Genomic DNA, 24,757 nt, shown 5'->3' on the forward strand with positions numbered 1-24,757 from the left:
TCAAATGAAATTCTACGATAAATACCGTATTTATCTGAATATAGTCCACCCCTTTTTTTTCCAAAGCTGCCAGTGGTAACTGTTAAGGGGGGGACTATATTCAAATGCATTTCTAAAATTTTTACCTGGAACTGAAGTCTCAAATTAGAGGGGGGACTATATTCGGACAAATACGATATTAACTTATATCTTGATTTCAGTATAAACATCAGCATGGAAATTGTTGCTGCATTAAATGCATTAATATTGATGGTAGCACTTCATTCGAGATTTGACAATTCTTACAATAAAAGGAGGAATTCAATTTGAAGTCTGCAGTTTACGTGCAAGCAACAGTTATCCAAATAGTTAATTCATATAAACGAAGCATGATTGACCGCGAACCAATACCGCTGGTACGGTTATAAACCCTGAAAGGAGGAAGCTCAACTACCCTTGGAGTGCGAGATAATACTGAGTCCCCACTGGGAAGGGTCGAAAGAGGATGGTGCTGAGAGTGTGTGATTATGTACATTACCCTTCTTCATGAATGTCCTGCAAAAATCTCCGTACAGAGGGGATGGAAGAGAGTCTTGGGGCTCAGTCCAGCAGTCATGCTAAAGTGAGAACTCCACGGAATCTCGAAAGGGTTAAGAAGCTGTTGTTAATTTGAATAATAATATTTTTCATTTTGATCTAAAATAAAATGCCTACCAAATTGGATAAAAAATGCACAAGCAAAGTGAGATATTTCATACTTCCATGTAGTATAGCTATATAGCACGCATGCTAGTATTTTATACTAGCCTGTAACAACTTCATACAAAAATATACAAGTAAAGCGAGATATTTCATAAGAATGCACATGTACTCATGTTTATTTGAAAATATAGGCAAAACAAAAAGTTATATCACAAACATTTATGTAACATCAATAACAATTTAATTAAATTCACAAATATCATAGGAAATCACGGGTGGAATAGTGAGATTACTGATGAAATCACCTTTTAGAAAGAGTAAGTAATGTGTAGATTGGTACATAAGTTGAGCTCAAAAAAGAAAAATGTACTCAATATCCACAATTTTCTAAGCACAAAGTTTGTAAAGAAATAGTGACAACTCAAAAAACTGCTGTATCAAAGGTATAAAGGTACCTATTGGAATGTTATATTCATAGAAATTAATCAATACTATGACTTTAAAATAACTTAATAACTTGGAATGGATTCACAGCAAAACTTTTTCTATGGCACCAATCACAATCAAACCAGCAATTACCCAACTAGCACAAAAGAAGCTTGAACAATGTGGGAATGTTTTAGTCGATTACAATAACATTTTTGGTGTTTGCCATTTACACTACAATTTGGAGGAAGAAGTCAAAGTAGAAATAAATGCGGAAGGCCCATTTGGAGCCTAAGTAAGGCAACATTCAAATAAAATCAATAACGTTCTTTTGGGACTTGTAGAGACGTAATGTGTGCTGGGATAAAAAATAAATGCTTCCTTATGCAACTTCTCCCTCAATATGACTCACTACTGAGACTTCTCTATTATTATGCTCTCATCGTCAATGTCTTTTCTATGTATCTATTTTGGGGTACTTCAACACACACCTGACTGAATTTATATGGGTCCTTTTTCACAGATCATAGTCTGTACAGAATACAGATGAGTTCAGTGAAAATGTAGTATGAACTTCACTTAATCTCACTCATTGATTGAACCTGAAGGTTGGTTTGGAAAGGTGAGGGTAAAGCTCATGCCAGACTTCGCCACGAGCATTAAGTAGCACATATTCAGGGTAAGGGGGCAGTTCCTTTCAAAGGCTAAGTTGCTCCTCAAGGATTTTTGGGGGTGTCTGATGGCTACACCTGGTTTTAGTACCTATCAATGATCAGCTAAACTGAAGTACTCTATTTAGGTTACCATGCTCCCCTAGTGTAGACTTTTAAAGCAACTCAAATAAAAACGAGAACATTTTATCGAGGGTAGGATAAGGTTGATGAGTAAAGTCACTATTTGGGGACAGGCATGTGATCACAGCTTCCACGCATCTAATTGAATTTATCGTAATACAGAATACATCATTTAGTGCTATTTTGTGGGGCTAAAATGCCTTCATTTTAGTCCTATAAAAGTGGATGAGAAATAGGAAAAGGTTCATCAGTGGCAATACTTCATACTTTTAAAAACTTCTAAGGGTCTATTTGTTTCAGTAATACATACATAATGTATTTTTTAGAGAGTCTGAAATAAATGTAAGTTAAGGCTAAGTAATTTTAAATAAGCACAAACATGACATGGCTAAAATGGAGCACTTGACCCGATGGGAATCCCAAGAAAAGTTTACCTACATTAATAGCCGGGAAAGCATCGAATCATATTTTATGATATTTTCTGTTTGAAATAAAAGTGAAATTTTAAAAATAAGATAGTACTTGGGATGAAAAGGAAGTATGTACCGCAAAATATCTAAGTGGCAGGTGGTATATGCAAAATGCAGTGTGTGGCAATGCAAAATAATTTCCTCACTACCGGACAGGGTGAAAACATATAATTTCCAGAATACACAATACCTGGAATATAGCTAAATTACAAAAAAATCTGTTCCGTGTCTTCTTTCACTCTAGTAAAACAAATGAGAGTTCGCGACAACAACAAAAAAATTATGGTCCAATGAAAGAAATGTTTTCATACTAAGCCCACCCCTTTTGTGCTGACTGGGTAGAAATAGAAATTAATTAAGGGTTAACAAAGGGAACCAAAATATTACTTTTACAACATTTATATAATTAATTAGGCAATATGAGTGACTTCAACTTTGGTGCCATAGTACATACATGTAATTCATAATTTGAACAATGGAGATCAAATACAATAAACAAATGATGATGAAACTCTCTAAAGCTTCCAGCCAGGTTAGAGTTAACACCATGACGACAGCTTTCTCTGCTGTTGCCGTTTGGGACTGAATAAGACTTACTTCCTCAGCCACTCCCTCAGGACGACAGCAGAGTAAGCCATCGTAATGTCGGCATGGAGTCAACTCCAACCCAGCTGGAAGCCTAAGAGAATTTCATCAACATTTTTTCACTGGGAAAACCTTAAGTAATAATGAATACATATTTCATTAAAAAAATAAAAATTTTAATAACAAAAGCTATTCAGTCCCACACTCATTATCTTCTTTGGCAATTAACATCAAGCAAAATTAAAAAATATCAATTTTTAAGATAGAATGAAAACCCCATTAAAAATTAAAATTTAACATAAAGGGCATCTCCAATTCATTTCAGAGATTCCTGCTGACCATGTGGGACATCAATTGAAATGACAATATCATCAAGATTTTTCTGGCCTTTTAAATTCAAATATTTACAAAAGTGAGGGCTTCAAAAATTAGATTTTTCTCCTCCTTTAAAAATCAATTAGAAAAACAGCATGAGAGTAATAATGCATGCTCAGGTTATAGAATCATGAAAATAGTACATAATTGAGTCCTGCGATATGTTCTGAGTTTTTGAATATACTAAATTCATTTGATGGCATAAGATTCTATCATACATGTAGCATCAAGTCAAAAGTAATAGGTACACAATGATATAAAACCAGGAATTGTAACAAAATCAATGAGTTTTGATCGATAAAATGATTAGCCAATGCATTGAACTCCTATAGCTTCTTACAAAAATGGCATATTTTTAATAACAACCATATTTCTCAATTCAAATGATTCCATGCATCAATGAGCACTCTGGAACAAGGTAGCAAAGTTCAACACATATACTAACTTCTGCGGAAAGTACACACAATATGGTTAAATATATGCAACATAACTTATACTATGGTTTGTTTTTAATTCTGCCTGCAATAGAACATTTCAACACTTCTATTGTATCGAATGGAAAAATCTAACAGGAACAAATCTGATACAGCCTGGGGTTCTCAAGTCGGAAAATAATGTTATTTCAATATTTAACAATAACAGTCGGCCATAAATTCCTCCATTGTTGGACAGTTGGAGAAAAAATACTGAGGCTGAGCGTACAAAAATCAGATTCCACTAAATTCATCCCCTACTCTCTATCCAAATTTCCTCATGCCTGGCACAAATGGCTATTGACTTTGACCATCAATAGAAAAACAGATTTTGAGAAAATGTGAAATTATTTGTTAAAGATGTTTCATTAAAAGTCATTAGAATACTGTACACATTTTTTCAATACACACTGACACAAGTTTCAACGGAAATGTATACTGAGCTGTAAAAGCACAGATATAGCAATTGAATGACAACAGTGAAATTCATTAAGCGTTAGAGCATATGGGATCTAACAACTGACAATTTTCTAAACCTCAAACACCCACTGATAAGTAAGCAAGTACTTGAAAGTGTAAATGGCGATTCAAAAATATTTATTTTAATTTTGGAGTACCATTGAAAAATTTCATGTGTCAGCCAAGATTTAACCTGGGAGGGCATACAATCATTGGCTATTGGGCAAAGCAAAACCTGAATACAAACATCTACAACACTTTGGAGAGCAATTCACATGTATTGGTACTTGGAACATAGAGCTCCGGTCATTTTTTGGAATGAAGTGAGAAAATCCAGTATTTTCATGATCCTAGTTAAAAGAAAAGTCAACATGAGGACCACTACTTATGCTACCATCTGCTGGATTATGTACTACATATATCCTATAAGGGCCTTCATGAAGCCCCTAAATAATGGTCAGGGTTTCAGCTTCCCTTCTGGCACGTATTTAACTGAAAGCAATGTCAACTCTCCAAAAGATGCCGACTCAATCCTTAAAAAAAACTCTAAGATTTTTGACAAAACTTGTGTACAGCATTTTCAGAAAATCAAATAATGCTCTTCTTTCAAGGAACCATCCATGTATGAAATTTTTGTAACCCCCACTGCCAGTCTAAAAAATATTAGTCATATAGTATGCAGTATTCCAGATAATGCATAATAAGAAATTTTATCAGTATATCAGAGTTACATTGAATGCCTGAATGCATGTATACATTTAACATTAAAGGAGGGCATAATATTGAATATAAAAAAACGGATCTTGCACTTACATATTATCTATCTTATGCTTAATCCCAGTCAAATAACAATTAGGAATGATATGTAAATCATAATTTAACATGATAGAGTTTTAAATGAAACGCTCATTGAAAAGAAAAAATAGAGTAAGTAGTATAAAATGAATTTCCATAATGGTTTTGTATCACAAAAAACCTCCCAGCCAATTTCTTTGTCACAAGCAACAAAATAACACAAACACATCCTTAGAGCAGCCATAGGAAAAACCTTGATAAAGTAATCATCAAAAATTGGCATAGAAAGCATGCAATATGGGCATACACTATCATTTTAAAAAATACATGTTTTTCACATCTATTTAATAGATTTTAAGGCCATTTTACCCAGGGCACATTATTGCTCAAGTTAGAACTGCATTCATTTCACATTATGGTGTGCAATTGCATGGATGCACAATCGAAAATGTGGCGGGCTATTTTGCCATCTCATGTCCATGCATTCCCACACTCGTTCTAGCAATTCACCGCTTTATGCGACGCAATTTTGACTGCGTCTTCATACACACGTCAGATTGTGCAATTAAGTGCCCCATGTAAAACGGCCCTTAGAGCATCAAATCATGGACACTGATGTAATTTGGCCCATAGATATCATTATAAATTAAAATACAGTACCTGATGTGGTTGAAAAAATGGACAATCGAATTAAAAACATTTGGAGAGTAATGATCAACTCTTTCAAGTCTTCTGTAAGCACACCATGTGCGGCCGACTAACACAGACAATGGAGACCTTAAAATGCTTACAACAATAATAAATTAGTAAGAGAGCCAGTATTTAGGCAATATTTCATTTTGATCTTAATAAAGATACTTTAGACACTGCAACAATTATGAAGCTTCCTCATAATGGTTAACGTTAAAATTATTTGATAAAAATATAAAACATGACAAAAATGGGGAACACAGTAATTTGTTCACATATAAAACCAATAAAGAAGGAGGCTGGCAAGTTAAAATTGGAGAGGGAAAAGGAAAATTATAAGAATCACTTTGCGTAAATTAGCAAAAGACAATGGAGCCTCCTACCTGCTCTGAAATAATTTCAAGTTTCACCAGGCCTAAGAGTTGACCATCTTATGATGACAACAGTCTCACTATATCTCGGTATCCTTTACCCATCTTCAGCTTGAAGTGACTTCTGGACATTATCCAGAAGCTGCTAGGAGGATAGTTAGTGAAACAGTTGTCATCACAAGAGCATATACATATGTGGTGGAAATCTCAAAGATGGTAAACCCTTAATTCAAGCCCCGCAGGAGCCTACGCCACAATATTTACCACGGTTAATAGCTTCATATTTTCCTGGCATACCTCTTCTAAAACAGCCACATATACTGAGTGATTAAATTTACTGATTTTTGATCCATGTAAAATGCCTTTTGATGCTACAAGTGGCATTCAGAAAATAAAAACTTTAACACTTCCTAAACTATAACACGGAAATTTTCATAGAGAATGCTCTTCCAAGTGATTGTCAGTAACAATAATTCTTCCACATATAATTAATCTTAGAGGAGTGAACATATTCTTAAAAATTAAAGCAGGGGAGAGCATTAGCGAAGTCAGAAATAATTCTCTACACCATATTTACTTTGCTACAGACTTCATAATGCACAAAGATATAACCATTGAGTACAACTGAATGACCACTAGGAGTCTATCCACAGTCAGCAGATGCCTACAACAACCTTATTGCATCTCATAGCACCAAATGGAAAAATATCAATTTTTACCACAAATTACATGGTACTAAAATTTTCTACATCATCATCAGTTAGCCAGTACCAGCCAAACTTTTGTCATTGCAAAAAAATACAAATACCACATCTAAAAATCTCCTTTTATGGCATTTAAAAGATGTTCAATTTCACAAGCATGATCAACATGCTTTTTCAATTGAATGTCTTTTCTCCAGAAGAGTACTTTTGGCTAAAGTATTTTAACCAAAAGTATGCTCAGAAATGAGCCACAAGAGAGACCAATACCCAGAAAACCGGCCATCAAAGATGCAGCAGCTTCCTGTTCTGAAGCATCCACGCATCTGGAAAGAAAAGAGAAATGGATTTACCTTCCCCTTGGCCAAAGCGAGAATATAAAATCCACTGATTTGCCAATGTTCCCATGGCCGTGACCATCAGAACATGAGCCTTGAACACAAAAGCAACACTGCATAAGTATGCACTATAATTTGCATTTTATGCTGCAACTGTGGTATTATTACATACCTACGAAAAATTGTAGAAATTTCCTTTCTCAAAGGAATTTTTTTTCTTTTCTATAGAAACATTAAATCATGGTTTCGCTAGTAGTAGGACCCCCCTGGCTCTGTGACAGTGCGGGATTCCTTATCCCTACCCTTTCACACCTATCCTATCCCCGGAGGCGTCGTCAGGCTTCTATCTCGGCGGCACTTCCTTCGTAATGTAATGGGGAGTAGGAGTGGATTCAACCTGGAGTTCTACAGTCGGAAAAATATTCAATGAAGTTGAGTAAAAGTTTCAAGTTACCTGAGAACAATGGAAAGTGGTTTCTTTCGAATAGCTTCCCCCCTCTCCTTCTGGCCAGCTCCCCTCTTTCCACGCGACCTGCCTTCCCGGTCCGTAATTTTTGAAACACCCTGATAGCATGAGTCACATATGAACCTAGCTCTTCTTTGACAGCCATTAACTTTCCACAATTTTCAATTAGTGTTTTACCTTCGTATGATATCAAGAATAGGAAAGCACACCAAATATAAAAAAGAATAAGTCCAAATATGATGCAATTCCGATATAATTTAGCTTTGTTAATCATGATTCCGTCACTTATTTTTATCGATTTATCAACGAATTACAAGTTCCTATAACAAACTGCACCCAAAAAGAGATGAGAAGTTTTTCCTACAAGCGCATAATTTTGCTTGAATTAGCATATTAGTATTAATATAATTTCCACTGATATACCCAGTGACAAAAGTAACAAGGATTACACGCAATATTTAGAAAAGTAGGTATGTGCACATTACAATGTATTTTACACGTTAGAACACATATAAATGTGCATCTTATATTTTTGATTTTCTTCCACATATGACAGTTTAGAAATTGACAGATGATGAATTAAAAAAAAAAATGCCCTGACTCAATCTAGTAAAAATTAGACATTTTTCAGATTCAACACAATACACCGTACTCCATCAACAGAACTTGAATAAACAGGGTAAATCGTAAAAATACAGGCCTGTGTTATCATTATTAGACCCAAACAAGACTACTCAGGCAAAAAAATCTGTGCTGTGACTGCACTAAATCTGCTCTGTAACTGGACTAAACTTTGCGTTTAGCACAGTCACAGTACACTATTCTGTACTAGACTGTACTATGGCAGCTAGAATTTGAGAATAACTGTACTGTAACAGTGCTGGATCACTGTGCTTGAACTGTGCTAGAGCTCAGACTGCACTGTGACTGGGCTGGGTAACATGACTGGAACTGTACTATAGCTCAAACTGGACTGTGACAGGGCTAGAAAACATGACTGGAAGTGTACTGTGGGAAAAAGTGGACTGTGACTGGGCTGGGTAACTGGACTGGAACTGTACTATAGCTCAAACTGGACTGTGACAGGGCTAGAAAACATGACTGGAAGTGTTCTGTGGCTAAAAGTGGACTGTTACTGGGCTGGGTAACTGGACTGGAACTGTACTATGGCTCAAACTGCACTCTGACAGGGCTGGACTTAAACTAGTCATTGACGGGAGAAAGTATTTCCTATATTTACTATGGAGGACGGGGGTCCACAGCAGGACACGTGTCTATATGCCGCTCCCGTATAACCTCAGTTTTAGTGGCTAAATCAATGATTAACTGACGCTGATTATGTCAGTAACGTCCGTGAATGTTCCCGCTGCCGCCTACTGTGAAAATATTCAAGATCCAACCAATTTTGGCTTTTTTGTGGCGTTTTTAGTGTTTGCCTCAATCTAGCCGCTGCCGAGAAATTTCGAAGTCCCACCAATCTTAGGGGGTGGCTTTGCCCACCTTGTGATTCTATGTGCTTCTAGTGCCATTTATTCTACTGCTCCTGTGAAAGTTTCGTTTCCCTACGTGCATTTTTCTTTCAATTACAAGTGTCTTAAGTTTTCAGTTATACAGAGTTGGTTTTTGTGATATAATTCCCTGTGTTATTGAAAATCCGTCCTGATTGAGGTTAATCAGTGTTTCGGAGTTACTTTTACTTTATATTTCACCCCTTCAGTGACATTCTATGCTTTTTTTTTGGTTATTTTTGAAGTTTTGTGTTTCACGCTTGAACATGTGACGAGTTGTCGATTGTGTTCCAATAATACGTTATTATTTCTTATCAGTGCATTTTCAAGTGTTTATATCCAGTGTAGAATATCAATATTATCTAATTATACTATTCTGTGTGCCTTTTATCTCGAAAAGTGAAAATCTGGGGTTATTTTTTGATGTTTTTCGTAGTGAAGGCGATCGTCCTTTGTTTTTGTCGACTGGTGTCTCCTTATAACCTCCCTTTAGAACCCAAAAATTGTGTTCCGGATCGGATTGTCAAGGTCCTGGTGTTATTCCGAACATTCTGTGTTTATTAGGCGGCCGACAAATCATTTTTCAAATTTTAGTGATTTTTGAGTTGAACTTGCTGCTGTGGACCTACGTCCTCACTACTCAGAACCCGCGAATCGACTCCCGTCCGACCCCGTTGCTGGTGACTTGTTTTTGCTCACCATAGCGTACCAGATTGAAGGACACTACCTCAGTCCACGCACGACAGTGCACCGGTGAGCTAAAGACGGTGTAGGCAGGTGAGAGACACTGCAGGCCCTTAGGCCAACAGAGGATGATACGTTAAAGTCCCACTCGGCCACTTTACGGAAAACCTCCGCGAAATGTAACACCATGAATTTATGTAAAATGAAACACCATGTAAAATTCACCATGTATTATTGAATTTCATTGTAAGATATTACATTTTATATTAAATGATTTTATATCTGAATTGGCTTTCATGTCATTTGTATCCAATATCAAAACAGGGTTTAGATCATTCCCTTTTCCAGCTAGTTTTTTGGGTCTTCTTCAGAGTTTATCCATGGCTTTGGATGAAATTTAGTCAAACTTCCAGTCAGCTTCTTTGTGTTCATTGAAGTGTCAAAGAGGATTCGGTTGGACATAAATATCAGTCTGGCCAAATCTGCATCGCTACTTCAGTGGATCTGATGAAGCCAGCTGGAATGTTGGTGATTTTTCATAGAGCCATGGATAAAACGGAAGAGGACCCAAAGAAATCACTTAGACTGTACTGTGGTGACTGCACTCTGACTGTGCTGAGGCGACTGCACTCTGACTGTGCTGAGGCGACTGCACTCTGACCGTGCTATGGCCACTGCACTCTGACCGTGCTGTGGCCACTGCACTCTGACTGTGCTGTGGCCACTGCACTGTGACTGTGCTTTTGTAACTGTACTTTACTGTACTATGGCAACTGTGCTGTATTGTTTCAATTAAGTGCAGTCTTAAGTGCATTCCCAGTCCAGATATTAAGTGCAGTTAGAGTATAGCTTTAGCTTATTTAGAGTACAGATTTTGTTGCCTGAGTAGATAGACTGGAAACTCAAACTGCACAAATAACTTAGCTTGCATGTTTCTGCCTAGAAAGGAAGACCTCACAAAATTTCATGATCTTACACCCTCGTCCCTTGCTCCTGTCTGTATTCTCTCTCCAGTGCCTCGCTACTAGGAAGGCAGAGTCGCAGAGTTCCCAAACACCCAGAGAACACTCTCCATTCCCACCACAGCCCCTACCCTCCCATGCTTTCACAGGCCCCCCCTTCCTCTCGCTGAGCGGATGAGTCGTTCTAGTTCTCCTAAATCGCCACTAGCGATGCCCTCCGACAGATCGTGTTTTTATCATTACTATTATTTATTACTTTACATATGCATATTCCTTGGCTTTAAAAGTCGCATCAGACTAATAACTTGGCTACAATTCTTTTGTTCAGACTGATACATTCAATTAATTACAACATGTAAAACTCACAATTTCCATTTATGTCATTTATGACAGGATAGACAGAAAAAAATGCAGTGACTATTATATATTCGGGAAAGTTTCACGTCGATAGTATCTTACTCATCACTCAAATTAGAAAATCGTTTAACAGGGCGATCACCTTTCGCCTTAAAGGGATCTGTGTACGTGATATCAGCACAGACCGTCATGCTCCTGGTACACTTTAGATTATCAGACAATGATTCTCCGACATAGGATGTAGTGAGAAACTAATAGCCCAATGTCATGGAGGAGTAGTGGTAATTTAGGGGGCTGTAAATGCCATTCAAGCCTTGATAAAAGTATCAAATCCTGAAGCACTCTATGCACACATGTCCTCAAACTGGTGTAATCAAAAGGATTGTTGTCAAAAGTACTATTTCGGTACATATATTTTGTATTTTCTTTAATTATGACCCTAGTACCTACAGTTTCAGGTCAGAATGAATGAAGACCATTCGACTTTGAGAATGGTCATTTACATTTCTCATTTCTATGTTCATGAAACTCAATAAATTAAATGTTTGGCTTAGTTTATGGCAACATGTGTATCACCAAAGCTACGCAATTTTAGTATAAACCAAAGTTAAAAGCACTGCAATAAACCACACCCAACACCTAAACATACCCAAAGTTTAAAAAAAAAAATATCAGAAAGATTTCCTCACCTGGGTACCAACACTAAACTGATGTTAGCTAAATAGCCATTTGACAATGCAAATAATATCATTATGGCTATGTAAGCAATGTCAGAGTCGATCAAAACTGGTAAGTTATTCCTTGGCTGAGCATTACAAAGGAGTAACAATGGGATGAAAACTATTCGCGCTGTGCTCAGAAGGGCTACCAGCCACCCTTTTTCACGAGGCTGAAAAAAAATGAAAGATTAGGATCTGAATTGAGGATGTATTTACAACACAAGCTCATTCATCCCACACCTTACATTACTTATTACATATTATTAGACAATTATGGAAAATTTACAATAAAAAATGTACAGAAACTTGAAACATGCAGCAAAATTATAAAAGAATAAGAAAGACTTCCTATCTTATAAAAATCAGAGCTCTCAGCAATTCGAGATATGATTAGAGACCCAAGTTTTGTGGAGAAATTGGAAGAAAAAGGTACTTAACTCATAGATTACCCAGCTAATACAAAAATTAAAAAAATCCAAATTTTGGGTCTCGGATTTTCCTGCATTAAAAATGTATGAATATTTTAAAATAATAATTACTATTTCCTTAAGTCCCCACATAATATAAATTTACTTTGTATCTATTTAGCATGATATCCCAAAATAGCTAAAATGACCTAGTAAATAGAATTTTGAACAATTTGTGATACATATAAAGCAATAGTAAAAAATAAAAACAACTCAACATATCATCAAATAAACTGAGCTACGTATTATGCAATTCGAAGTTACAGCCTCTTCCATGGATGCAATTTATGGATTAAGAAAGGGAGAGGGGAATTTAGACAGAAAGTCTGCTGAAAATGCAGTTGTGAATGATGAAATGGATGATGTTATGTCATGAAATGGGTATTGAGGGAATTTTAGGTAGGATACAGTCGGTAGGTAAAGAATCTCTAGGTCACAGATAAACTTTGATGAAGTATAATGAACAGAGTTCCATGTTTTATGAGAAGTTGAATGGAGGAAGAACATTGGGAGAATGCTCTTAGACCTAAAGCGGCCATTCATTAAACGGCAGAAAAATCTGAGGTCACTTAATTCATACTGATGTTGCAGGGGAACTATCACAAGTTGGGAGAGCAGATCATCAGTAAGGATATTACAAAAGGTGGGGTTATGATATGTTACAATGCTGATGACAAAGTTATGCAGCCTATTAAGAGCTTTGAGATTTCAGTTTAGCTTTGATAAAGTATGATTTTCAAGCATACCCATATTAGCCATCCAGATAATATTCTTCCAGCATAGTCAAAGGTGCTGAACAACAGATATCCAATGACAGGGACGAAGTATACATCTGAAAAATAACAATTTAGTGATGAAACTGGTTGACATACAAAAATTAACAATCAAATCTGAAACATTATACATACTGTTCCAAGCTGAAGTAGACTTTCCATGGGATGTTGACACAATCAACACGGTGATCGCAGGATATGCAGCTAATGAAACAAAAAATACCATCCAAAGGGAGTAGCTGTAAACCCAAATCTGTGAAAGTAAACAAAAAAAGATATTTATAGCAACTGGAAAATCAGTACCTAAAACTATGTAGCATTTCAAATTCAAAATTACCTTTGACATTATACTTTTATAACTTATGTTTCTGCTAGATGGCTCCACTACTTCCTGGATTGAACTAGAATCGCATGATAGATTATCTAAATCCCTTTTATCTTCCATATGAAACTTGAAAAATAACTGCAAGTAAAAAAAATGCTTCATTTTCTCTCACACATTAATTATGGAATTAATTAGCCATATCATAAGAATATTCTTTGAGAGGAGGCACAATTAATATTATATAATTTTTGTAATGTCAGAGATATATTTATAAGTTAGGCTTCATAATTAAAATCAAGCAACAAATACAAAACAAGATTGCAATAGGGTAGGTTCCTTCATTAAAGAAAATGAAAGGCATTGATTGCAATTCGTAACCCATCATTAGTATATTCATAATTTACAAATTATTTGGTTTTAGAAATCCCATTTTAGACGAACGTTAATGGTCAATTTTAATCTCATTTGAAAAAAACTAGATTGGCACCCATGCAATGCCACTCCATGTGACGTCACAGGGACCTAGATGCTATACGAGTAAATAGGAGTTTTATATCATTTGAAATTTCAAATGCATGCATGAGGCACAGAGCTCGGGGAAACATCTCTTAATAATCACCTATTAAAATTGCCTATGGTCGGAAAGTTTCCTTCGTTTGATAGGGTATTAATAATCCTTATTTAAGCCAAGCACTACCTGCTAGCAGGATACTCTGCTACCTACAGCAGCTGGAACCAGATTGACGTCACAGAGGCATTTCCCAGCATTCATACTTAGTCGTCGTGTTTTCGCGTGCTTGAAAATTTTCCGTTTTCATTTTATCGCAAAAAATAGTTATCGTCATTTAAAAATCTAAAAGCATGAAATGCATACTCCAGGAGTAATAATCTTTCAATTTAGGCAATAAAAAAATAATAGGAAACCACCCTATTGTAACCACTATGACAACTGAGATAATGCAAGTGCAATTTACAGGAAATTTCTATTCACTGCAAAACATGAGTCTCCTCTGAATGTTAGATTATAATGTAAAAAGTTATTATTTTTGAAGCAGGCTTCATTTTGAAATTTAATTTTTTAAATCATCACACAAACCAATGAAACAGAGGATGTGTGATCAGGAAATCAACCAAGGCTCTGTTACATAATGATAGGCACTACGTACAGAAGCACATATGTATATTCAACTGCGAGCACAACAACACATTTTAGAGGAGATAATTTTCAGAGAAGTCAACAATGAGATTAGTGTCATCTGAGTTTTTAGCATGTTGGTAAAAAATTTCATTCACTGCACACAGCTTAAAGCTTATCCAATAAAATGAAAACAAAACTGAGGAAAGTTGTCAATGAACATTCAGGAACACAGAATCAAAATCTTCATGGAGCCCAGTTCTTAAACATTAAATTCCAATCTATAAAAAAGTGATACACAAATATTTTCAGCATGAATTGGTCTGAAGGAAACACATAATGATGAAAGATTAACTCTACAGGGAAAACATTCAATAATTTAATGGAATCCTAACATAATTGTAGAAGGATTAGTCTTTTCTGATTAGTGTTTGAAAATAGAACGGGGAGTCCACAGCATTAATTTTTTTAAGCTGCAGATCACAATTAATTTTGAGCTAGTGCTATAGTATATTCTATAAATGCACCAAATGCATTTGAAATGAACCTGAATGCATTTGGAAATCATACAAGAAGAAGACAGAAAAATAAGTAAATGCAACAACAGGAGTTATCTTCTTACCGTTTCTGATAACAGGCAATATCCAACAATTGACAGAATTAACATCACAATTGCAACAACAAAATATATAAATGCACTGGTTGTTGCAGGCACACTTAAGCTAAGCGAAAATATTTCTGCTAAGGCTGCAAAGATTCCTCCTAGTGCCTGACCAGCTACTGCCGCAGTGATGAAGCGAGGGGCAAATTTCCCAAGAACCCCAAAAAGGCTACCCTGCAATATAGCACTAGCCGCTGCACAAAAAGAAAAGAGAAAATAATCAACTTCAAGAATTGAACTAAGATAAAAGGAAGGAATTTCATAAATTTTTAACCAAGAGGATTGAACTCTCATTTTCATATTAATAATCCCAGATAGCACAAAGTAAGAGACTTAACCGTTTCTTATGGTTTCCTTACGGAAAAAATTGATAAGCAGCTTATCGTAAGCTAAGAGGCTTATATAAGGCAAGGGTAAGATGTTAGGGAAGAATAGGTAAGGAATGCTGTCAAATATCCTCAGGCAACGTAAGTCACTTCTGTTGGAGTGCCAAAGGCGGCTGAACAGCGTACTACACATGCTACGCGGCTCATCCCGGTATGCATTTAAAGGCTACCGGTGAAATTAAGCTAGTCTTTATAAGGGCTTAATAACTGATAACAGATTTTCCCGTAAATAGAAAAAAATTAATAACGGAAAGAAAAAAAACAACATCAGGGAGAACCAAACATACGACCTACGTATCCGACGTTCTGTACTCTAACCACTACACCACGGCAGCTGATGAAAGAGAATGGCATAGTTACCAGTTTAAAATTCAATTATGTAGAAAAACTTGTTTGGTATGTGCATGAAAAACTGAAATTATTCAAGGTCCACACAATTTAACATTTATGAATTCAATTTATGGCTTGATAACCCGATGACTACAATATGTATATTAGAGATTCCTTCCGGCATTTTTATATTATTCTAAATCGCTATTCTTGTGAAATTATGTGTTTTTCTTACGACCGTCGTTTCGCCATCAGTTCACACATGTGACTGATTCTCAAATTATGGCAGTATGATGTTATTTCTACTCATATTTTAGAAGTGCCAAGAATGGAAAAATTATTCTTATACATAAATCCCTTAATGAATGCTCAAAAACGATCGAATCTAAATAACATTTGCGGAAGTGCTGAAAGTTTGGCATCCATTTTGTCATTACTCTGGATGTTTGTCAGCCTGGCCGTAAGAAACCCATAACAAGCTTACTTGATAAGCGCCTTCCTAATTTCTTCCTTTCACTTTATCTCAATGACTTATAATGTGCTAGCTGGGATCATACCTTCAAAAGTGATCAAACCCCTGAGACTCTAAATTTTAATACTTATTATCATACAGGTACTTTGACATACTACACTGCCAAGAAAATAATCAAAATGATACTAAAAAGGAATGAACGTGAGAACAAAATGCGAGAACACTCACCATTCAAAATCACGACAGTGCACAGAGTCAATGCAAAGAAAGCAGTCTGCCCTGAAATCAATAATACAAAATATAGAATACAACCAAAGCTATGAATAGCAGAATAAAACTATTTATTTCTTTATACTTACATGAATCTGAATCAACTTTAACAAGGGCAGTAGTGATCACAAATAAAACTAATATAATGACTAGGGACCCATGCATTCTAATCTGTAATGGCAACCTGAAAAGAAGTAAATGTTTTTATCCAACGAATGAATACTGAGTACTTTCACAGAAATTACACAAAAACAAAACACAACTACACCACTTACTTGTGAGCAATAAAGGAGCTTATAACAAGAAATAGGGTGTTGGGAATGGTTGATGCCATGCTCAAATATGCAGTAAACTCAGTCTGTAGCTTTGTTTTACTCTCGAGAGTGTAATTAGCACTGGTGTCTCTAAGTTTAAACATCCAATACTGAAAAAAATGAATATTTAAGTAAATTCTCAAAGAAAGCTCAATTTAACACAACACCATACACTCATAGCACTTACATCTTCAGCTGTGATAAAGAAATTCCAGGGGAGGAGTGTTGTCATCCCAAGAAGATAAAATACAGTGTATGCCAAATGATACCTATTTGAATAAACCAAGAAAATAAAGTAGCATTGAGTTATAAATCTAATAAGATTGAAAATAGTAGACTTGAGCAGTTAAAATTATGGAAAAAAAGATGTGGAAAAAATGTAACCTTTGTAATGCTACATATGGTTACTTAAGCCCTTTCACTGCAGTGAAAAAGTGTGGGCATATCTGCATTATTTAAGACAATATGCATATAGATTTCAAATTTGTATGGATGAAAATAAATAAATATGCAGTAGAGTCCCAATATTATTCAAATCACTGTTCTTCGGACTAATCATTTATCCATTCCCTCTTTATTATCACTTTTCTAAATATCATACCTTACCGTACTTCTCCATTCATTCTTGCTTTCCCTTTGTGGCATTTTTAAGTGTACTCCCCCCCAGAAATTCCTCCAAATTCCTCCGAACTTATCCGCAGAACTTCTCCCAATAAGGACTTTTCGCGCAAAGGATTTTCAAGCAAAGGCCCTTCGACTCAAAGGCTCAGAGACTCTAAGTCTCGGAACTGTTGTCTCCCAACTCTGTCCTTCGAACGATGCCCTTTGAAGCTGCCCTCTGCCCACTTGGAGATCAAGATTTATATAGGTAGTACAGCGGAGGAATACCTACTCCTTGGCAATCAAGAGGAAGTGGGTGCTGAGGCATAAGAATGCAGTTTAGAGTGAGAAGTACTCCACTTGTCCTATCACAATTCTCTCTCCCTCCAACACCTCATCCCACTAAGTCGTTCCCTCCTTGAATTCCAATGACTTGCCTCTACCAGCTATCACACCAGCTGGTTATGTCTCCAACCCAGGAGATAGAGGAGAGAAAACCCGACGGTACGTGGTTCTCCCCCAACCCCAGCTTGGATGACGGACGATTTGCAGTGGTGCCAGTCAACAGGGGTGCCTATCTGCAGATTTATACTGATGCAGCTAACTTGAACATCGCCCTATTACCCCTCCACTCCTTTGCAAATTCCCTCCCCTCTACCCTGACACGATTCGGAGGTCACCCAGGCCTCTTTCTGCTTCGGCACTGGCGGTGGATAGATTGCTCGGCTGAGATGGGTGAATTCTGCAAAATCATACAGCTTGTACTTAGTCTTTGGTAATGTTTCCTATGAGAACCTTAAGTGCCCACTGTGTTAAGTCTAAGTAATTATGGTAAGTCTAGTGAATCACACACTCTATCATTTAGATTGAGTTTGCATAACTTCTGCACCACTTTCTTAGAGATATGTTCCCGTTGAAAATAAAGGTTGGGGATTTGGCCAGGTATAACCTTGACTTGTTTGATTTGAAAGAAGGCTGAAGGTTTGGGATCTCAGAACTTCTGAAGAACAACCTTAACATCACCAAAAAAAGACACGTAAGGGTCAAATATAAACCTGGGTTGAGAAATTGGCCTCACTTTTCGAAAAATATAGTCACTCCTTAGCTACCTTCATATTAAATTTCATGCCCTAATCTGGTAATAACCACATTTATCGTAGGTGGTTGGAAAGTAGACAAGGAGGGGTAACTGTAATGTTCATCATGATTTTCATATAACTACATGCACCACTATGGCAACAAGTTTTAGTAGAAACTGTAAGGCTACTTGAATAATGGTCCTGATACACCATTTAGCCACATCCCCAGAAAAAGAGGTGATTCCACTAGTATTTTTAAGGGGTCTGCCATCCACCCAATGGAGGTTTTGTGGCTTACGACTGTGACTTATAAAAGTGTGTTTAAGGTCTATTTAAATGGTTGTGTAAAAAACACAGAAGATAAGGGCCTCCCTACACGAGGTGCACTCTTACCTAGATACATATGTATATCTGAAAAAATACATGTTTGCATAGGTACCTCCAATGCTACATTTATTGTCAGACAACAGTAATGATACAATCATTACTTATTTTCTGATGTAGGCTTTTTCGACGTTCAGGTTTGCAGTAAGGCAGATTTCTGGGTTCCGGACAAGAAGCCCAAGAGATGGCTTGGCTACTTGGACGATACGTTTGTCGTATGGCCGCACTGGGAAGAAATTCTCAGTTTTCTTCCACATCTCAACTCCATGCAAGACTCAATAAAATTTACCACATGGAGAAGGAGGTTAACTACTGCATTCCTTTCCTGGATGTCCTAGTGACAAGGAGGGATGACGGTTCGTTAAAGCACTGTCTTCTGGAAAGCTACGCACATATGTACCTCCATGCTATGGATATGTTCCTTCATGCTAACTCCCACCACCACCCACAGCAGAAGATTTCCGCAACTAGCCTTTTACATCGTACTTTATCCATTTCTGACAAAGAATCGCTGCCCACAGAAGAAAAACACATTCTTAAGGCAATGGAGAAGAACAGATCGGATATAAGAGGTCTATGGTCCTGGATAGGGCCTTTCGCTTGAAGAATCCATCTCTTAAGGACAAGAATCCTGATCCATTTGCTTGTGCTCTTATCCCATTTGTCAGTGGAACTTTAGAGAGGACATCACGAGTCCAATATATTCATTATCATTATACTCAAACCAGGTTTGGGAACCAGGAAATAAAATGGCCAGTTTACTCAGGCCAGCAAAGGCTCCTGCCCATCTGAGATTCATGATGATATATACGACGTCCAATGCAGTTGTGGGAAATCATACGTAGGACAAATCAAGAGGGCCATACAATGCAGAATAAAAGAAAATGCTTGAGCACTGAAGAATAGACAAGAAGAGAAATCACAATTGCTCAACAGAGAATTGTCAGAGCCAGGTCATGTGATCAACTTTGATAAACAAAAAATCCTGGCCAAAGAAAAACGATATTTCCCAAGAATGATCAGAGAAGCAGTGGAAATAACTAAAAGGCCATACAACATGAATCAGGAAGATGGCTACACAATTTCCAGCACTTAGAAATGCGTGTTTCTGGAACCCAGAAAGATCTCCCCCTCTCATGCTTAGCGGATGGGTGAACGATCAGCAACAGGCATGCTTGCTCTCAGTCTGACATTACTGAATAAGTATTGGACACACACCAGAACCACTCTCCACTTCAGCCTGGCCTAAGGATGCCTACAACACAGTATAAGGTGAAATGCACAAGTAATCGCCACCAAAATGACATGGATGGAACCTGGAAATCTGCCCTATTGCAATAATAATAATAATATATTTATTTGCCCAGTGATTGAGTTACAAGGTTTGTACACAATATAAGGCACGTCAAGAATAATAATAGTAGAAACTATTTACAAAGCGGACAGCATTCCAACTCCAAACAAACAATAATTAACATTAAATCAAAGTAAAACATTACAAGGGATCAGCTAAAAACTCATTGACATTGTAATACAGCTTATTAAGCAGAAGATCTTTCACTTGTCTTTTAAAAGATTTGTCATTCAGCGATTTAAAAGATAATGGTAGATGATTGTGTAGTAGAATTCCCATCCTTCTCAATCCATGTAAACATTTTGTGGTCCGGGCATAATCTACATGCAAGTCATTATGGGTTCTTGTGAAATGATGGTGAAAGTCTCGATTTTTAGAAAAAGATGACAGGTTTCTATGGATGTAGATAACAGCAGATAGAATATAGATACAAGGAATAGGGAGAATATTTAGTTTTCTAAAAATAGGTCGGCATGGGGCATTGTAGGGCTCTTTAGCCATTAGACGAACAGCTCTTTTTTGTATTTTAAAAATATTTGTTGCATGATGGGAAGTGCCCCAGAAAAGGATACTGAATAGTACATTGGAATAGAATTCCCCATAGTACAAAGAAATGAGTACATTAGGTGAAACAGTATCTCTTATGAACCTAATTAAGTAGCAAGTAGAACTTAATTTACTCAACAAGTGATTAACATGTGTTTCCCAACTCAAGCCCGAATCGAGGTGAGTTCCGAGAAACTTTACATTGCTAACTTGGGGTATGACTGAGCCATTAACATCAATTGAAACGTTATTGCAGGGATTCCTTTTGTAACCAAAATGAACAACCTGAGACTTGCTGATGTTCAGGGTTAGTTGGTTCTGAGAGCACCATTCAGATAAGTGATTAGAAATAAGCTTACCATTGGAAATGGCGCGGTCAAGGTTACAGGCAGACACTATGATATTTGTATCATCCGCATAAAGGACTGGTGTAGCTCCTTCTACTATAGCTAGCCTACTGGGGAGGTCATTGATATAAGCAACAAAAAGAATTGGGCCAAGGATAGATCCCTGGGGTACACCACAAGAAACCTTGTTCAATTCCGATCTGCATTTGTCACCATGATGGGACACTACTACAGACTGAAGCCTATCCTGAAGATAAGATTTGACCCACTGGTTAGAAATTCCTCTCACGCCAAGGTGATTAAGTTTACATAATAGCAGATCATGGTTGACATTGTCAAATGCTTTACTGAAATCAAACATCAAACCAATTGTTGATAATTCTTTATCAAGGGAAGACAGAATATTGTCGATTACATCAGCAGTGGCTGAGGTAGTAGATCTGTGCTGGCGATAGCCATGTTGACTACTGGATAGAAGGTTTGTTGATTCTAGAAATGTAATTAAACGTTTGTAAAATATCTTTTCAAACAACTTAGAGAACTGATTTTGAATGCTAATTGGGCGATAAGAATTAATATCCTGAGGATTTCCTTTTTTCTTGTAGAGAGGAATTACTTTGGAGATTTTAAGGGGACTTGGAAAAATTCCCAGATGCAAAGAATCATTAATCAAGTGGAGAAGAGGGACTTTGAAAGCATCAAAACATTCATTTAGAATCCAATTAGGAATTTCATCAAAGCCAGAGCTGTTTTTGGAACCAAGGTTGTGAAGAGAAAGTCTTAATTCAGTTTCAGTACAAGGTGATAAGAAGAGTGACTTTGTAGCAGGAGGAAAACCGAAGAAATTGTAATTATCAGACAGTTTTGGGTGGAGAGTGAGATTCGTGAAATGGTCATTAATGAAACAGGCCAAGGAATGAGAACTGGAGAAGGGAACGCCTGCTGGATCAACAATTTGAGATACTGAAAGGGTAGGGGAGCTGCCCTTGGATGAGTTAATAATCTTCCAGACTTCTTTGGATTTGTTACTGGCATTCATAATCCTTCTGTCATTAAAAGAATGCTTTGCAGCAATTAAAGCTTTGCGATAATAGGATTTTAATGATTTATACTCATTCAGAAGTGAGTCATCTTTTGATGCCCGGACAAGAAAGGCGTAATGTTTGAGGTTGGTAGATAGACTGCGGATTTCATCAGTGATCCACTCCTTCGGTTTTTGTTTTTTGCTGGTTTTTTTATAAAACGTGGGAAAGGCTACATTGTAGAAATATACAAACTTATCATAGAAATGAGAAAATCTGGTTTCAAAATCAGCATCAGTATAAACAAAAGACCAGTTCTCGGCTTCGAGCAGATTGAAAAAATGGGAAACATTAGTATTGTGGAAGGATCTTGATGGATACCGTATTGTAGAAGGTATACAGTTGCATGGAATTGTGGCTAGAACAGCAAAGTGATCGGAAATATCTGATTTAACAACTAGTGAGGTTATGTCACATGGTTCAAAATTAGAGGCAATATTATCTAATAGTGATTTAGAGTGACTGGTGATCCTAGTAGGTTCAAACACATGAAATACTAAATTAAAAGAGTTCAGGAGGTTAACTAAGTCACGTTGTTTGCTGCAGCTGAGCAACAGGTCACAATTAAAATCACCAGTAATCACAAGGCGTTGACTGTGATATGAGCAACAAATCATACTGAGTAGATGCTCAAGTTTGTCAAGAAAGAGTTCAAAGTCGCCGGTTGGAGACCGATATATTGAAACAATACACAGATTAGTACCACTCATTGTCAGATTGCAATCACTTGCTTTCCATTAGAATGCCTACATCAAAACTGCTTACTCCGAGCAACGCAGTTGTTTTTCAATTTTTCTACCTTATATATGCATTCATAATCATAGATGATCAAGATTTTATCGTGACTTGAAGAACAAGCGGGACTCAACAACAATTGAGCACTCAAATACCCAGAATCATTGTTTACACTTATTGAGGAGATGGATGGGAGCCAGTAGAATAAAAAACCTTATCATCCAGCAGTCAAAGTGATTTGAAAACAAATTAATAAACTACATGTAAGCATTTTATTTGAGGACACATCAACTCGAGAATCTAATCTCTAGTTCTAGGTCATACATCTTGCCAAATATGCTCTTCAAATTCATAACTCTTTCCAGAGAATGTCTAAAGATAGAGAAAATTCCTAGTGAGAGAGAAGACAAACGGAAGATGTTGATGATAGATGCATGGAAAGGGTCTGAACTGCTAAACCACCAGTTGCACCAGTTTTCAATCCTTGAAGGAATACTACATAGTTCTAGGAGAGTTAATATTCAGTGACCTAAGCAATAATTATTTTTGTTCTGACAAACATATCAGAATAATTACAAAAGCCTAATTGTTTTCCTGGATTAGGTTAATCTCTACAAAGACGCTCAGACATTATTAGTTAACTTAAAGCTGTGCGACATTCAAAAACTCACAGACAACGGTGTAACATAAGTTCTTTTACCTCCTCATCCAGAGGATGCTTAACTTCATGACGGCTAATTCACTCACCTGTCAGATGGTTCTCTAAGTTTCAAAATGGGTTTAGCCATATTAGTGACAACCACATGGCTGTCAGCATTATCCTCCATTGGGCTGGTTCCACCAGTATCTTCTACTTCGCTTTCACTCTCTTGCAAGAGAGGCCGAGTGTTTACTGAGTACTCCATTCTCCGCAAATGCTTATCTCAGTAATTTACAGAGGTGTCATATAGATGACTAGATCTCCTAGAAAGCAAAATAACAAGGTAAATAACCATAAATCGCTCAGCGTCGACGAACGACGACAACATTACTTCTCTCACCTGGAGAAAACACTGATAGTGATGAACTACCATCATGACGCACTCACACCTGACTACCACTCATGACAACACTAGCTTCACACTTCCACTAGTTTAAGAAAGCTGATGGCCTTGATAGTCACTCCCTCGTGTGCGGAAGGCAACTGCTTCCTTCTCACGAATCTAAGGTCAAAACAAAGAAAATGAGGTTATGTAATCTCCTAAAGCTGTGCATATGGTACTTAGTTTTAGGTTTTAAAACAGAAGCGCTAGAAATAAGAAAATTCAGAATTAATCATTTGTGATTTTGACGTGAAATACTCAGATCACTAGACTCTAACTGCAGAATAAACTCTCTAAATTACAAATACATGCAATCTCACATAAATCCCGCTCATAATTCAATGACATTCACGGAATGGCCAACAAAACTGGCGCATCTCTTTTGCAACACCATCAAATCGCTTTCAGTCGAACTTAAAAAATTTAAAACCAGTTCATTCCCTGGAATGTTGTTCCATTTCATCTCAAATATTACTTCCACCAATAGCTCAGCAGGTCTTACGCTTCGCGCGACGACCATATTATTTAATTTTTTACAATCACCAAGCGCATCACGTGGCA

At 36.8% G+C, this 24,757-nt stretch overlaps 1 protein-coding gene across 1 annotated transcript; it reads right to left on the reverse strand.

Annotated features, from left to right (window-relative positions):
• Window positions 1–828: 828 nt before the first annotated feature.
• On the reverse strand, window positions 829–24,690 carry LOC124157620 (equilibrative nucleoside transporter 2). Its single transcript, XM_046532492.1, has 13 exons — window positions 24,517–24,690; window positions 24,155–24,316; window positions 23,862–24,077; window positions 17,175–17,256; window positions 16,949–17,097; window positions 16,763–16,857; window positions 16,632–16,682; window positions 15,177–15,409; window positions 13,432–13,557; window positions 13,230–13,347; window positions 13,068–13,153; window positions 11,825–12,024; window positions 829–7,146 (listed from the first exon to the last, which is right to left on the reverse strand). Exons 3-13 carry the CDS (start codon window positions 24,017–24,019, stop codon window positions 7,035–7,037), a joined length of 1,410 nt encoding a protein of 469 aa, XP_046388448.1. The 5' UTR covers window positions 24,020–24,077; window positions 24,155–24,316; window positions 24,517–24,690; the 3' UTR covers window positions 829–7,034.
• Window positions 24,691–24,757: the final 67 nt, after the last annotated feature.

The sequence above is a fragment of the Ischnura elegans genome, chromosome 4 (genome assembly GCF_921293095.1).
Source record: "Ischnura elegans chromosome 4, ioIscEleg1.1, whole genome shotgun sequence".
Classification (NCBI taxonomy): domain Eukaryota; kingdom Metazoa; phylum Arthropoda; class Insecta; order Odonata; family Coenagrionidae; genus Ischnura; species Ischnura elegans.

Coding starts and splice junctions, on each gene's coding strand:
- LOC124157620 (XM_046532492.1), bottom strand. CDS start 24,019: ATGGAGTACTCAGTAAACACTCGGCCTCTCTTGCAAGAGAGTGAAAGC. Junction 17,098..17,174: donor TCTTTATCACAGCTGAAGAT/GTAAGTGCTATG, acceptor CATTTTTTTCAG/TATTGGATGTTTAAACTTAG. Junction 16,858..16,948: donor AGCTCCTTTATTGCTCACAA/GTAAGTGGTGTA, acceptor ACTTCTTTTCAG/GTTGCCATTACAGATTAGAA.